This window comes from Artemia sp. Qi Xiang Cuo, chromosome 13 (assembly GCF_049724085.1).
Source record: "Artemia sp. Qi Xiang Cuo chromosome 13, ASM4972408v1, whole genome shotgun sequence".
Lineage (NCBI taxonomy): Eukaryota > Metazoa > Arthropoda > Branchiopoda > Anostraca > Artemiidae > Artemia > Artemia sp. Qi Xiang Cuo.
Genome location: NC_142806.1, coordinates 6,675,380 through 6,688,961, shown reverse-complemented (window position 1 = coordinate 6,688,961; position 13,582 = coordinate 6,675,380). Strand labels below are relative to the sequence as shown.

The 13,582-nt window shown below is 36.1% G+C and overlaps 1 protein-coding gene across 5 annotated transcripts in view; it reads left to right on the top strand.

The window, feature by feature from the left end:
* The window catches only part of scrib (scribble planar cell polarity protein), a 214,732-nt gene that overhangs the window by 25,679 nt on the left and 175,471 nt on the right, over positions 1–13,582 (top strand). For all 5 annotated transcript variants that reach the window (XM_089098677.1, XM_089098679.1, XM_089098678.1 and 2 more), the window contains exons 4-5: positions 5,212–5,290; positions 12,091–12,301. In XM_089098677.1, coding sequence (XP_088954803.1) covers positions 5,212–5,290; positions 12,091–12,301 — 290 coding nt within the window. The remainder of the gene's footprint in view (positions 1–5,211; positions 5,291–12,090; positions 12,302–13,582) is intronic.

Sequence of the window (13,582 nt, the reverse complement as noted above, 5' to 3'; positions counted from 1 at the left end):
GTTAATACGTTCACCCCTGAAAAAAAAAACAAGAATAAATAAACACGCATCCTTAATCTTTCTTCTGGCTAAAAATACAAAATTCTACATATTTCCAGAAAGGAGCTTGAAATCTCTATAGTAGGGTTCTATGATACGCTGAAACTGACGATGTGATTTTTATCAAGATTCTTTGCCTTTTGAGGGATGTCTCCCCCTTTTTTTCGAAAATCAGTCAAATTTTTTAAGGCTTGTCCCCGCTCTTTACGCTAAAGTCTTGAAGTCGCATACAGTGGATTCTGTGGAAATAGCATATGGTAAGAAGTCGTTGCCCCTACATTAAAAGTTAAGGGCTTTTGACCCGAAAAAGGGTTAAAGGGCTGAACAATAAATAGAAAAAGAAGGCTTGACAACAGCTTCAGGAACAATTTCACCGGATAAATTCTCAAATAGCCTACTAAATTAATTTTCCACATATTGATATACCCAGTAATTAAAAATCTATTTCGTGAAGACTCGTTGACATATACTTTTTTCCTAGGACCAATAATAAAAAGTATTTTTAGGTTGGGGGGGGACATTAGCCAAATAAAAAATGTGATAATTCCGATAATCAATGCCCAAGAATTTAACCAAATTTAGGAAATCAAGGGGATGAGTGAGACCCCGCCTTTGCGTTCGTTCCTGATTCCGTGTTTCTACGAAGAAGACGGAAATTGCTAATAGAAAACACGTCAGGTGGGAGCAGCTCTTTGCGACAAGATATCGTTATCCCTTTATTAAAGTAAAGGTCTGACCTTTGGTTCCAAAGAAAAAAAAATGTGAAAAGGGGCCATATCTTTGAATGACGAGTAAAGAAATAAGGCCTGACAACAGCTTCTAGAACAATTGCATTGAACCAATTCTCAACTTCCAATTTTTAGAGACTTATCTCATTTGGAAGGTACTTACCTAAAGATGTATTCCTGTATCTAGAAAAAACAAAATTCGGAACGTAAACAAACTATTATTTGTCATGCTGTCATGCACAAAAGTGGTCCTTCTCTAAGCATGGACTCTTGTGTCTTTGCCCTCCCCCCCCCCTGTGCTACCATTTATTTAAACTAAATCTTTTTTATCTTAAGAAAGATATTGCTACATGCTACAGCATTTATGGGCTTTAATGAGTAGCCATCATATTCGTCTCCCCCATCCCCCTTGACAAAATTTTATGTTAGTGTTTTTGTCTAGTACAGGGACTAATTCTTGTCAATATTTTTTTTCATTTCATATGTTTTGTTCTGTATATTAGGTTGGCCGCATGGTTCTCAAATTATTGGCTGAAAATGAACTTATTTCAATTTTTGTTAACTTCATTAAAGAGGTGATTGTGGTAGAGTTTTAAAATTATTTTAAAAATTAATTTTTTAAGTTTTAGAGCCTTAAAAGTTTTAAAATTTAATAAATCAAAATGCATTATGTTTAAATACAATGGTCACTGGTGTAAAACGCATTTTGTTTTACTAATTTATAGGAAAGAACTCGCCTTGTTTTCATTGAAAACAGCCCATGCGTGAACTACCTTTTTATGTTTGATTCTGATTAAGGAAGTTGTTTTTCCTGGATAAAAAGCATATGGAACAGAGATATTTGTCCCTTTTCCTTGATGAAAATATAGTTTCTTCTTTTAGTATTGAAAAGAGAAAATAGAGATTATTGTCATCTAGTTTCCATCTTAAATTCTGCTTTCGCATTACTGTCATTCAGAATAATTGCATTCGTCGGATACTAAGAATCAGCTGGAGTGAACGTTTCTTGGCCAAATTTAAAAGGGGTAGGGTTGACAACACCCATGTCGTCTCAATACCAGAAAATAATTTGTACTTTACTGTAAAAAAAAAAGAAAAAAAAAAAGAAAAGTAACCGTTTATTGTCAGTTTATACATATTCTGATATTTATTCCTTATAGTCTTAATCCTTCTTTATTTATTAAATTCAAAAAGTGAAAACATTTAAAAGATATTTTGTTTTGAGTAAAGTGCAAATTATGTTCTGGTCTTGAGGATTGTCAGCCCTACTCATGTTAATTTTTGCTCGTTTTGAGTTTGAATCAGTTATTTAGTGTGATTTGTGACAGTTTTGCGCTTGGAAAATTATTTGAATTTATTTTCCCTCATTTTTGGTTTAATGAGCCTCTTTACTATTCTTTGACAAACTTATTTTGTGAAAAAAATTTTAATTAATTTCTGATCATTTTTATTGATATAGTCTTTTCATAGAAAAAATTCTTTATATCTTTTTTTTCTATTAGACTCCATAGTTTTTACTTTGAAGATTATTTGACTTTATTTCTGCTCATTTTTGGTTTAGTGAGGCTCTTTACCTTTCTTAAAAAAACTTGTTCCGTATGTTTCCCATTAACAAATACTATATGTAAGTAAATAAATAAAATAAAAAACAAGGTTTTCATTTGAAAGTAAGGAGCAACATCAAACCTTAAAACAAACAGAAATTATTACGTACATGAAAGGGGTTGCCTCCTCAAGACCTCACTCTTTACGCTAAAGTTTTCTTTTATAGAATTTTAACACAAAGCTTATTATTCTACTTAAATGGCCATTGTGTTTCAGGAATCGTTCTTAAAGAATTAGGATAAAAAGTCAAAACTTTAGCGTAAAGAGCGAGGTCTTGAAGAAGAGGCAGCCCCTTTCATATACGTAATGATTTCTGTTCGTTTTAAATTTTGGTGTTGCTCCTTACTTTCAGTTGAAAAAACTTTTTTTCAACTTTTTTTTTTTAATTTAATTTCTAATTGTTTTAAATAATAATGAAATTATTATTTAAATAATAAATTCCTCACAGGGGGGATTCTCCCTGTGAAAGTATGCTAATGAGTATTTTCAGGCGGAACCGTAGGCGAAAATTTCCCCGGGGGGGGGGTATTCGTAGCGAGGATGGAATTGTCCTGGGTAATATCCCGGTGGAAGAATTTTACGTTCGAGGAATTATGTATGGAGCAATTTTTAGTGGAGGGGGATTTTTAACGGAGGGGCGGATTATTACTGGGTTGTTTTTTCTAATGAAGTATGGAGCAACATTAAAACTTAAAACGAAAAGGAATTATTACGTATATGAGGCGGGCTGCCACCTCCACAATACCCTGGTCTTTACGCTAAAATTTGACCTTTTGTCTCAATTCTTTAAATAAGTTCTTAAAAGGCTTTAGCGTGAAGAGAGGGGTATTGAGGACGTACATTCCAATGTACATTCCAGATGTACATCCAAATCTGTCCTGGAGGGGCGCGTAAAGGTGGAGGGGCGTACATTCCAGATGTACAGATGTACATTCCAATCTGTCCTGGAGGCGCGCGTTAAGCTGGAGGGGCGTACATTCCAATCTGTCCTGGAGGGGCGCGTTGGGTGTATATCTACGGGTTCCACTTTGCACCCTTCAATCAAGTATATTTCTTGGTCGCATAACTAACTTGTTTTTGTTTTAATTATTTTTTTTCCTTTTTTAGTTTTACGAGTTTTTCTTCGTTTTGACATTTTGCTGAATCGGCATTGATCTTTTAATTTTTGAGTTTTAGTTGATTTTGACATTTTTACTCATTTAACGTTGACCCTTTAAAATTTTGTTGTTGTTGTTTGTTTTCGATTTTTCTTTGTTTTATTGAGGCTTTTTTCTTTTTTTTATTCGGCCCATTTGGGCCTGTGGTAGCCGTTTTTCAGCAATAAATCTTATCTCTATCTCTCTAAGTATGTCGAAAATTCGCTCATCATTTTTTTTCAACTAAGTGCTTGTCCACATTTCTATTCAAGCTTATCTCTGAAGCCTCTGTTTTGTATAGGCTATTGTTTCTATTCAAGCTTATCTCTGAAGCCTCTGTTTTGTATAGGCTATTTTCATTATTTCCTCAATTTCAGTCCATCGAGGCATATTTTTCGGACATTTTGCGCTTCTGGTGAAATTGGAAAATTCTAATGCCTGCGGTGGTCTGCGGGAGCCTGCGGTAATGCTCTGTGGCCTGCAGGGGCACTTCATGTCTTGAAGGAGTTTAAGGGTCAAATAGGGACTAGACCTAGAATTGGCGATCGAATCATCCCTTGGCAAAGTTTATGCCACCGTGAGTTTTCTGTGATGAGGTCTGGCGTAAATACGCCTTCTCTTTACTAAGTCAACACTGTTAAGATAACTGATGTGCTTTAATACGAATGCAGTAGAAATTATCACCGCGTTTTAGATGGTTTATTGCAATCCAAAACATTCAAAAGGTCAATTATAAACTCAAAAAAGTTAAAATCACTTATTTGGATGAGTTTTAAACATGCAGATTCTCCAGCTAAGATTTTGTGACCTCATTTCAAGGTCTCAGCATCGGATCATCCATTGCCTGGTTTAGAACAAAGTCCTTTTTTTATCAATCCACTGGGCACCTTTGGGTATACTTGTATGTTTGCCAAGAGTTACAGTTAGCTCGTCTCGTGTGTGTCTGGACCAGGAGTGGAGGGGTTCCGATGCTTTTCTTTATGAAGGTGTGTTTTCATAACCATAACCATAGACCATAAGCATTAAAATGGATTTTCAGAGATTCCTCTGGGTAAAGATCCTGGACAGGCTTGTAAGTAACTATTATTCCTTCTACTGGTATGATATTATGCATATCTTTTTATAGGGAGAGGGAATTGAATTTTCCTTAGGAATGTTGGTAGGACTTTTCCCTAAGAAATTTGAGAAGTCGTGCCCTAGAAGGTAATTTTCTTTTTAATTTAGACTCTCCCAGTATTTCTGATAAGTATGCATCTATGATGTTATGTATTGTTTTTCGTTGTATGCAAACTGACAACAGACCAGAAAACAGAACATATAAATGCAAAGAAAATGTGTTTTATATACAACATTCTTCTGAAGTAAACATAAACATACCTTCACACAAGGCTGGTAGTAGTGGATTAAAATACTCGGAAATTCAGATATTTAGAAGGGAAAGTATTTCATTTTGCAACCCTTGCCCCCCCCCCCTCGACATTTCATGGCCCTCCTTCTGAAATTTCAGACTGTGTATGCCTATGACAGTGAAGAAAAATTTCAAATCCATCGCCGCAGTTCCTGAAACTAACTTTTTGCGTTTCAGAGACAAGTTTTCTATAATACATACAATTTGCTATAATCTAATTCATTGCTAGTAAATTAGTAATAGATTTTCAAAAATAATTACGGAACAGAAGGCTGAGATTTCTCTTCTCTTTTAGATGTCAAAGAAATACCAGAAGGGATTCGTCATGCCAAGTCACTACAAGTAGCCGACTTCAGTAGTAATCCAATTTCCAAGTAAGTAGTAGGCTACTCATCACAGAGAAGAAGAAGAAAGAGAGGGGGGGGGGGAAGAGTTGTTTATGCAATAATCACCCCATGCTTTTATTTTTAGTCCAATATTTTTTTTGCAAGAATTGTTTTTATAGTTTTTTGTATATTTAGAAATAGAGTTTTTTATGTAGTTTTTATGCAATGGCAGCCCCACTCTTTCATTTTTATTCTTCAAAATTTCTATTTTTCCTGGCAACAATAATTTGTTTTTTAGTTTCAGGTATATTTACCAATAACAGTGGTATATTTTACAATGTTGTCAAAATTTTTGTATTGTTTCATTTAACCATAATAGTTTCCATTTTTAATGTTTGCACTGTGATATTATTTTTAATTTGTTTAGAGTAGTAGTTTCCCGCTGATTTCGGGCCTGTCCCACCTAGATTCTTCTGAAATCCTTATGCCCCCTTGTGACATTAAAATTTTGTTGTTCAAATTTTATATATATTCAACTGAAGGAAGCTTTATAGGTCATTCGCAGGGGCGTCCCGAGGGGTGGGGGGAAGCCCCCCCCCCCAACGTTTTTACCATATTTTGGGTTGTTGCACTTAGTGCGGACGATTAAGATTTGTGACTCATCAGAAGGTTTCTTCCAGGGAGGAAAGGAACGAGTTACAAGGCACGTTTTAGACGGTCTTTTGTGTATATTTACCCTTTTTTATTATTCACGAGGTGAAATGGGAAGAAGCTTTGCTTATAAGTCAACGCCTCAGTTCAAGAAATATGTCCGATTTAATGTCTTATGATGCCACACCCCCGTGAGGGCCAATCCTAAAATGAAGTAAAAACAAAGTGGATTACTTAAGATCATAACTAACCATTGCGAGCCAAGGATAATACGATCAGTTTAATGGAATTCCTGGGAAATGTTCGTAATTTTTGGTAGTTGTACCGAGGACAACAAAACTAAAACATTTTCGTCCCTTGGAGCCAGCTTAGGTCCATTCATTCCTAAAGCCACGATTTTCTACGGTTTTTCTTTTGAATGTTTGAAAATTATGAAGTTTTTGGGGCAGTTTCCTCATTCTTGATAGAGTAGCCACGTTGAACCATGAAAATAAATAGGCAAAACTTGTCTGTTGAACTTGACGTCACTTTTCGTCCTCAAAAATTTAAACATTAAACAATCTATTCGATTCCCAAAAACAGCTACACCCTCAAAGGAGAACTACACCTTCCTAAGCTGTTTGCTCCCATTTGTTTTTGTTTATGTTTGACTCACGTCATTCTTTAGCTTGACGCCATCTAGAAGCGCCAGCTCCTTAACTGCATATAGAGGTCTCGTTCATAAAAATACAAGTCCCGCTTTACCTTTATTGTATGGTTTTCTAAGATTTCACGTAACTATTTCGTAATTAATCACACAATGAATACATTCTTCTAATCCCCCAAAGGCTCCTAGACATTTCATTGTTTCTGTCCTAGATACTTTAATAATTAATGAGAGCTTTAACCGACATAACGTTAAATACATATACCCCCAAAAACACCTTTTACCCCAAAATTGAGTAACAATTTTTTACCCCCCCCTCCTCTCCCCACAAAAAAAGAAGAAAACACTTGAATGAAAATGGATATAAACTAAAAAGTTTTAAACGAAATCAGATTGGACGCTGATGCAATATCTCCTGGTAGATCATTCGATGAATTGTTTCAAAATCGTATGTCATCATGATGATGACAGATGACATCATGTCATCAAAATTATTTGATAACAGTTTCAGCGCAAGTGAAAACCGTGTGTTTGCCCTACCTTCTTCTTGGGATGTCGTGGATACATTTTACATGAATTGTGTTGAGTCCTTGTGTAATCAGAAAACACATAAATTCAGTATTCAAGTTATTGGTAGTTTTAAAAATTTTGATAAAAAAGGCGTACCTTGTCAATATCTAAGTGACATCAGTTTATTATGATGACGATGGTTTTTTGTTTAGTCATTTTCTTTTCCATATTTTTATCCTTCTAGTAAGAAAAAAAAAAAATTTTGTACAGACTTGTGTTTATAATTTTTCTGTATCTCTCTCTTCTTTGTGTGATTTTTTTCTCTTCCTTTCTCTCAGGTTTTCTCTTCTTGCCATGATTCTTCTGCACAAACTAGCTAGTATTACACGATGAATTGTATTTTCATATTCTAATGTACTTTTAGAGATAGCCTAAGCCCTAGAAGATCAGAGGAGGAGTGAGGAGAAAGGCTTGACATCCCAGGTCAGGCTAGGATGATATAAAAAAGGTTTAAAACCTTTGAAGGTTCATTTAGAGGCTTTAAACAGGGTAGAACGGGAAGGGATATTCGCTAATATATCGGTTTTTGATGACACATCATTGCAACGTTTCTGGAAGTGTCCAGGGCTATTGGAGCCCTGGTTATTCCAGACCATTCCTGGCTGTAGGGCTAGCAGGAGCCCTGGAAAATAAATAGCAATCAAATGGGCTATAGATCCAATATCTGCTGTAACATCGGTATTGTATATTCTAAAAAGATGAAACAAATATAATCGATCTTCTTTATTTTTTAATTATTTATAATAAAGGGGATAATTATAAGATTTTAATGTCTTTAAAGCTCTTTAAAAGTAATTCTCATTCAAATTCTACTGCGCTTGTGTTTCAGGAGTCATTCTGGAATAATTGTGACAAAAAGTCGAACTTTAGGTTAAAGAGTGAGGGTCGAGAAAGGGACAGCCCCCCTCATACGCGAAACAGTTTTTGTTCGTTTTAAGTTTTAATGTTGCTCATAATTTTCAGCTGAAAAAATTTGTTTCTTATATTTCATTTCTGACCGTTTTTCAAGTCATGCCAAGAAATCACATTCTCCCCCTGTAAAATATTCCCTGAAAAATTCCGCCAGTTATTTCTCGCCACTGAGTTTTCCCTTTGAAAAAATCAACCCTTCCCGTAGAAAATTCCAATTAAAAAATTTTTTATGCATATTTCCCAACAACAAATACTATTTGTGAACAATGAGCAAATTGCGTAACTTACAGACCTTTCCCCAGGAACTATGGGGGGTTGTATCAACCACAAAAGCCTAGTTATTGGGCTTTTCAACTATGCTGAATCAAATGGCTATCTCAAAATTTTGATCGGATGTCTTTGAAAAGGGTATGGGAGGAGGTCTAGTTGCCCCCCAATCTTTTCGGTTAGTTGAAAACCACAGTTTATAGAATTATCCAGTAGGTTTATCGCAGATCATTTCGGGTCTTCATTCTCGGTACGAACAAAAAGCTCCTCCAACTTATTTCTGCATTAGCGGGTTAGTCTGTTTCCGTCAATCAATGAGAAATGGTTACAAAGTGCATTATTTGTAATTGCGGGTTTCCACTTGTTTCGTGTCCAAGAGAAATCTGACTTGTCTACCCGTGAAAAGATCTAATGTCGCTTATGTTTCTATCTGCAAAAACGTTCTCTGGAGCAATCGCACCTTGGTCCGGGTTTTTTATAATGGGTGAGATAGGGTATGATCATACTGCTAATTCTATAAACTGTGTTGAAAACGGACACCAGAATTCTCGATTTCAGTTCGAATGGGCCCTCTAATGATCTTGTACAATTGGTTCGATACGATCACCCATGTTGAAAAACAAATAAGTACGCATCCGTGATTGTTTATTAGGGCGGTCCTTATTATTCAAAGTAGGATTTCTTCAGCAGGCACCCCCTAATCTTGTTTCTATTGTTAAAATACCACAGAATCCCAAAAAAGAGCCTAATATATTTACATTAAGAGGTCCCTACCAGAGGCTAAAATTTTTGGTTACTGCATGCTCATTGCTCATTGCTGCATGTCTTGCACCGTTTTCAACTTTTCGACAGTCAACACTACACTATAGTACAGCTATGGTAGTTTTCTGAACTGCTGGACTTATTTACTTATTTATCTGTAGGCTTCCTACAATGCATTTCAACACAAGACGTCATTTTTGTTGTATGTAATGTGTGTGAAAATGCAAATTTCAAGTTTTATTAGTTTTATGAACTACAATATATTAATTATGCTTCACACTGATACAGGTAGTCTTATTAATCTGATACTTTGGAGCAGACACACTGACACTGACACAGCAAGGAGTGACAGCATGGACTGCATGGTTTGTACAGGTGACAGTACTTATGCAATATTAAAACCAACTACAAGAAGTGAAAAAGACATATGGCTCATCGGGCAAATGTCAGACACTCTGATTTCAACAAAACTACCGTTGAAGAAGGAGGTCATGGCGCTATTCTATGACTACAAGCAAGTGACGAACAAAACAGTCTGTGAAGCGGCACATTCCACAGCCAATGATGCTCTTGCAGTTTGAGCAAAGGCATACATTCCAACAAGGCTCAAGAAACATGTGGTAAACAAAATTCATTGTCTCTTTAAGGAGTATGACAACCTGGAGAGAAATAAAGAGAATAAAGCTAAGCGTTCTGAGACAATGAAAAAGAAGGCAGAAGAGTGGAAAGTGGGCCTGGACATTTTGTTTGACATTGCCCACACTAACGCAATGGAGATGATACGTATTCAAGAAGAATGTGAGTTTCTGTTAGCACAGCGGGAACCAGGACGCCGTGGGAAGATGGGCAATGTTAACAAGGTTTTAGAAAGAAAAAGAGTATCATCTCAGAAAAGGAAAGAGTACCATGACATAAGAATTGAGAAGGAGATGCAAGAAAGAAAAACAAGAGGAAAGAGAGTTACACTGGAATCATCATCTGACAGCAACACTGACAGCAAAGAAGGTCAAGAAATTAATGACCCCGAAACAGAAGATATAAAACCGTCAACTTCAGGAAAACTTCAAAAAAGAGGACGAGTAAGCATATTGGATGACAAAATTTCAGCCTGTCTGGATGTGTCTACAGTTAGTGACAGAAGCGCTGCATTACTTTTTGTTCCGACTCTGCAACACCTTGGTCATGATCCTGCTGAATTCAATGTCAATTGCTCCTCAATTCACAGAGACAGGATGAAGCAGTGCCAGATAATAGCCGAAAAAAGCTAGCCTCGGGAACTGACCAAGCTTCTGCGGCAGCAGTTTGTGAAGCAGCTGTGGCTTGGAACATTACAGATAATGTAAAGTACATGTGTTTTGACACCATATCTTTCAATTCCGGTCCAAGAAATGGTGCTTGTATCCTTCTGGAACAAAAACTTGACAAGGACATGCTTTGGTTTGCTTGTCGACATCATATATTAGAAATAGTCCTACCAGCAGTGGTTCTTGATTGCCTTGGTCCTAGCAAAGGCCCAGAGATAACAATTTTCAACCGGTTTAAGAACACCTGGCAGTTTATCGACAGAGCAGAATTTCAGACTGCTTCATCAGACAAGTGCGTGTTTACAGTTGTTTCAGATGTTGGCATAGATATCATAGCATTTGCTGAGATGCAGACACTTGAATATCAACCCTGTGATGATTACCGTGAACTTTTAGATTTGACAATCATATTCTTTGATGGCACACCATCTAAGGGAATCTTGTTCAGAGCTCCAGCTGGGCTGCATCAAGCAAGGTGGATGGCAATGGCCATCTATGCGCTAAAGATCTGGATGTTCAGAAGTCGGTTCAAACTCACGAAAAAGTAAGAAAAGGCTCTTACTGATATTTGTCAATTCACTGTGATCATCTACGTGAAAGCATGGTTTCAGGCATTGTCAGCACCATCAGTCCCCTGCATTTACCTCTAACTTCTCAAGGACATCTACAGCTACAAGAAGATACCAGGATCGATATCAAAAACTGCCATGAACAAAATAGTAATACACCTATGGTACTTATCAGAGGAATTGGCGGCCCTCGCCTTCTTTGACAATTACGTATCAAATGACACCAAACATCATATGGTTACGGCTCTGCAAACATCAGGAGCAGAGCCCCCTCTGAAGAGAATAACAATGGACCCGTTGACACTAGGGGAGAAGAAGTTAGAAAACTTTGTCACGCAGAATACCAAAAGATTCTTCAGCATTACCGGACTGCCTTCATCATTCCTAACTAAGAACATTGATTTGTTTTCAGTTGACAAAGACTACCAGACAGTTCAAAATATAGTGCACAACATGAGGGTAATCAATGACACTGCCAAACGTGGTGTTGTACTGATGGATGACTAAAAAAACTGCACACAACATCTAAAGAACAGAAACAGTTCCTGTTGCTAGTTACCAAGGATTACCGACAGCGTTACAGTGATCGAGCCAAAAAGACACTGATGGACCAGTCTGAAGCCCATATGTGAACTGTGTAGTTTAACAATTGAACTGACTGGACACTATTACTATTGCTGGACACTATTGCCAATCACTTATTTTATGTTTTGTGTACAGCAACTCAACAGTCATGTTTGATATTATTTAATTAAGCGGTATTATTGTGTGTTTTTTGTTTTTTTTTATCAAAGTTCGCTTATACATTCCTAATAGCCATGGTAGGGACCTCTGAAATTGAAAATAATGCTTAAATGTTTGTTTATTATTCAATTATAATCAGAATGGAATCATTTCAGAACGTGTCCCATAAAAAAAGACTATTTTTTTCCACTTTGCTAAGGACCGCCCTATTGTTTATCTTGCAAAAAATACAAAATTCTTTATTCTTGTAGATAGGAGCTTGAAACCTCTACAATAGGGTTTCATATGCTGAAGCTGGAAATAGTATTTTTACATGTATTTTTGCTACCAATTTGCTATTCTTAGTCGTATGGTTTTTTTCTAGCCTGACTTTCTAAATTTTATTTATTTTCGATTATTTATTTATAAATTGTATTTTTTCAGGTTGCCTCAGGGATTTCCACAGTTGCGAAATTTGACCGTTTTAGGTTTAAATGATATGTCACTCGTTCAGTTACCTCCAGACTTTGGAAGTTTGAATAACCTCGTGTCCATTGAACTGAGGGAAAACATGCTCAAGTCTTTGCCTGAAAGTTTTTCTCAACTCACAAAACTGGAACGATTGGATTTAGGAGACAATGAATTTGAATCCCTGGTAAAAGATATATATATATATATATAGATATATATATATATATATATATATATATATATATATATATATATATATATATATAGATATATATGTCAGATGTATATATTATCTTCTTATTTATTATTCGTATATAATTTTTTACCGTATAAGAAATATGATCTGTTGAATTATTATTATTCAAAGTTATTTGATGGATGATGAGCTTCTTCTCTGCGAAATTTAATCAGTTTAATCAGTTTAATCTGCGAAGTCTAAAATCAATAATATATTATTTCTGCTATCTCTTTTTTGGAGAGGTGTGTTAAACCATGATAAAGTTGCGGAGATATGAGAGCATAATCAGTAAGTAGAGAAGGCAAAGTATAAATTAAGGAAATCCCGAAGCGGGGCTTTAGATAAAACCGTTGAGGATACAGAAGACGCAGCCAAAAGGGGTATGGGTATATTAGACTGGACCATATCCAGGATGGTGTCTTTTTGTTTGTATGTGTGTGTGTGTGGGGGGGGGGGGCAAAGGAGTCTTGGCTGGAGAGTGGGGATCAAAATAATTTTTGTTCGCGGGGGGGGGGGGGTGGAGATTTTTTCACCTGAATTTTCATACCAATTTCTGAGTCTCACAAATAATGTTTTAGATTTCTAAATTAGTAGTGTGTTTACGGATATTTTTACGATCAATTTATGAGCTGGAAAAATATTTGTGAAAAGGCGGAGTATGTTAAAACCGATAACCAACCCTTGATACGTCCCTCGTTTTAGGAAACCCAGGGTAAATATTTAGTCTTGTTTAGAGTCAATCAAACAGTTCGTGTTGACAAACTGTAAGTAAGGAGCGATTCGGCTCAATAGTAACCGACACTCTGAAAAAAAGTGATTTTGATACCAATAGATGCATCAAAAGAATCTGATGTTTATGCTGATTTCAAATATTTAAGTTTCATCAAGTTTAGTCATACCCATCAAAAGTTACGCGCCTGAGAATATTTTCCTTATTTTTGAAAAAAGGGAGAAAAACCCCCTAAAAGTCACAGAACCTTAATAAAAATTACACCATCAGATTCAGCGTATCAGAGCTCCTATTTGCATAAAATGTGGAATTTTTTATTTTTTGCCAGAAGAAAGATCACGGAGGCGTGTTTATTTTAATAAATTTTTTTTCCAGGGGTGATTGTATCGACCCAGTGGTCCTAGAATATCGCGAGAGAGCTCATTCAAACAGAAATTAAAAGTTCTAGGGCTCTTTTTAAGTGACAAAAAAGTAGAGGGCAACTAGGCCCCCTCCCA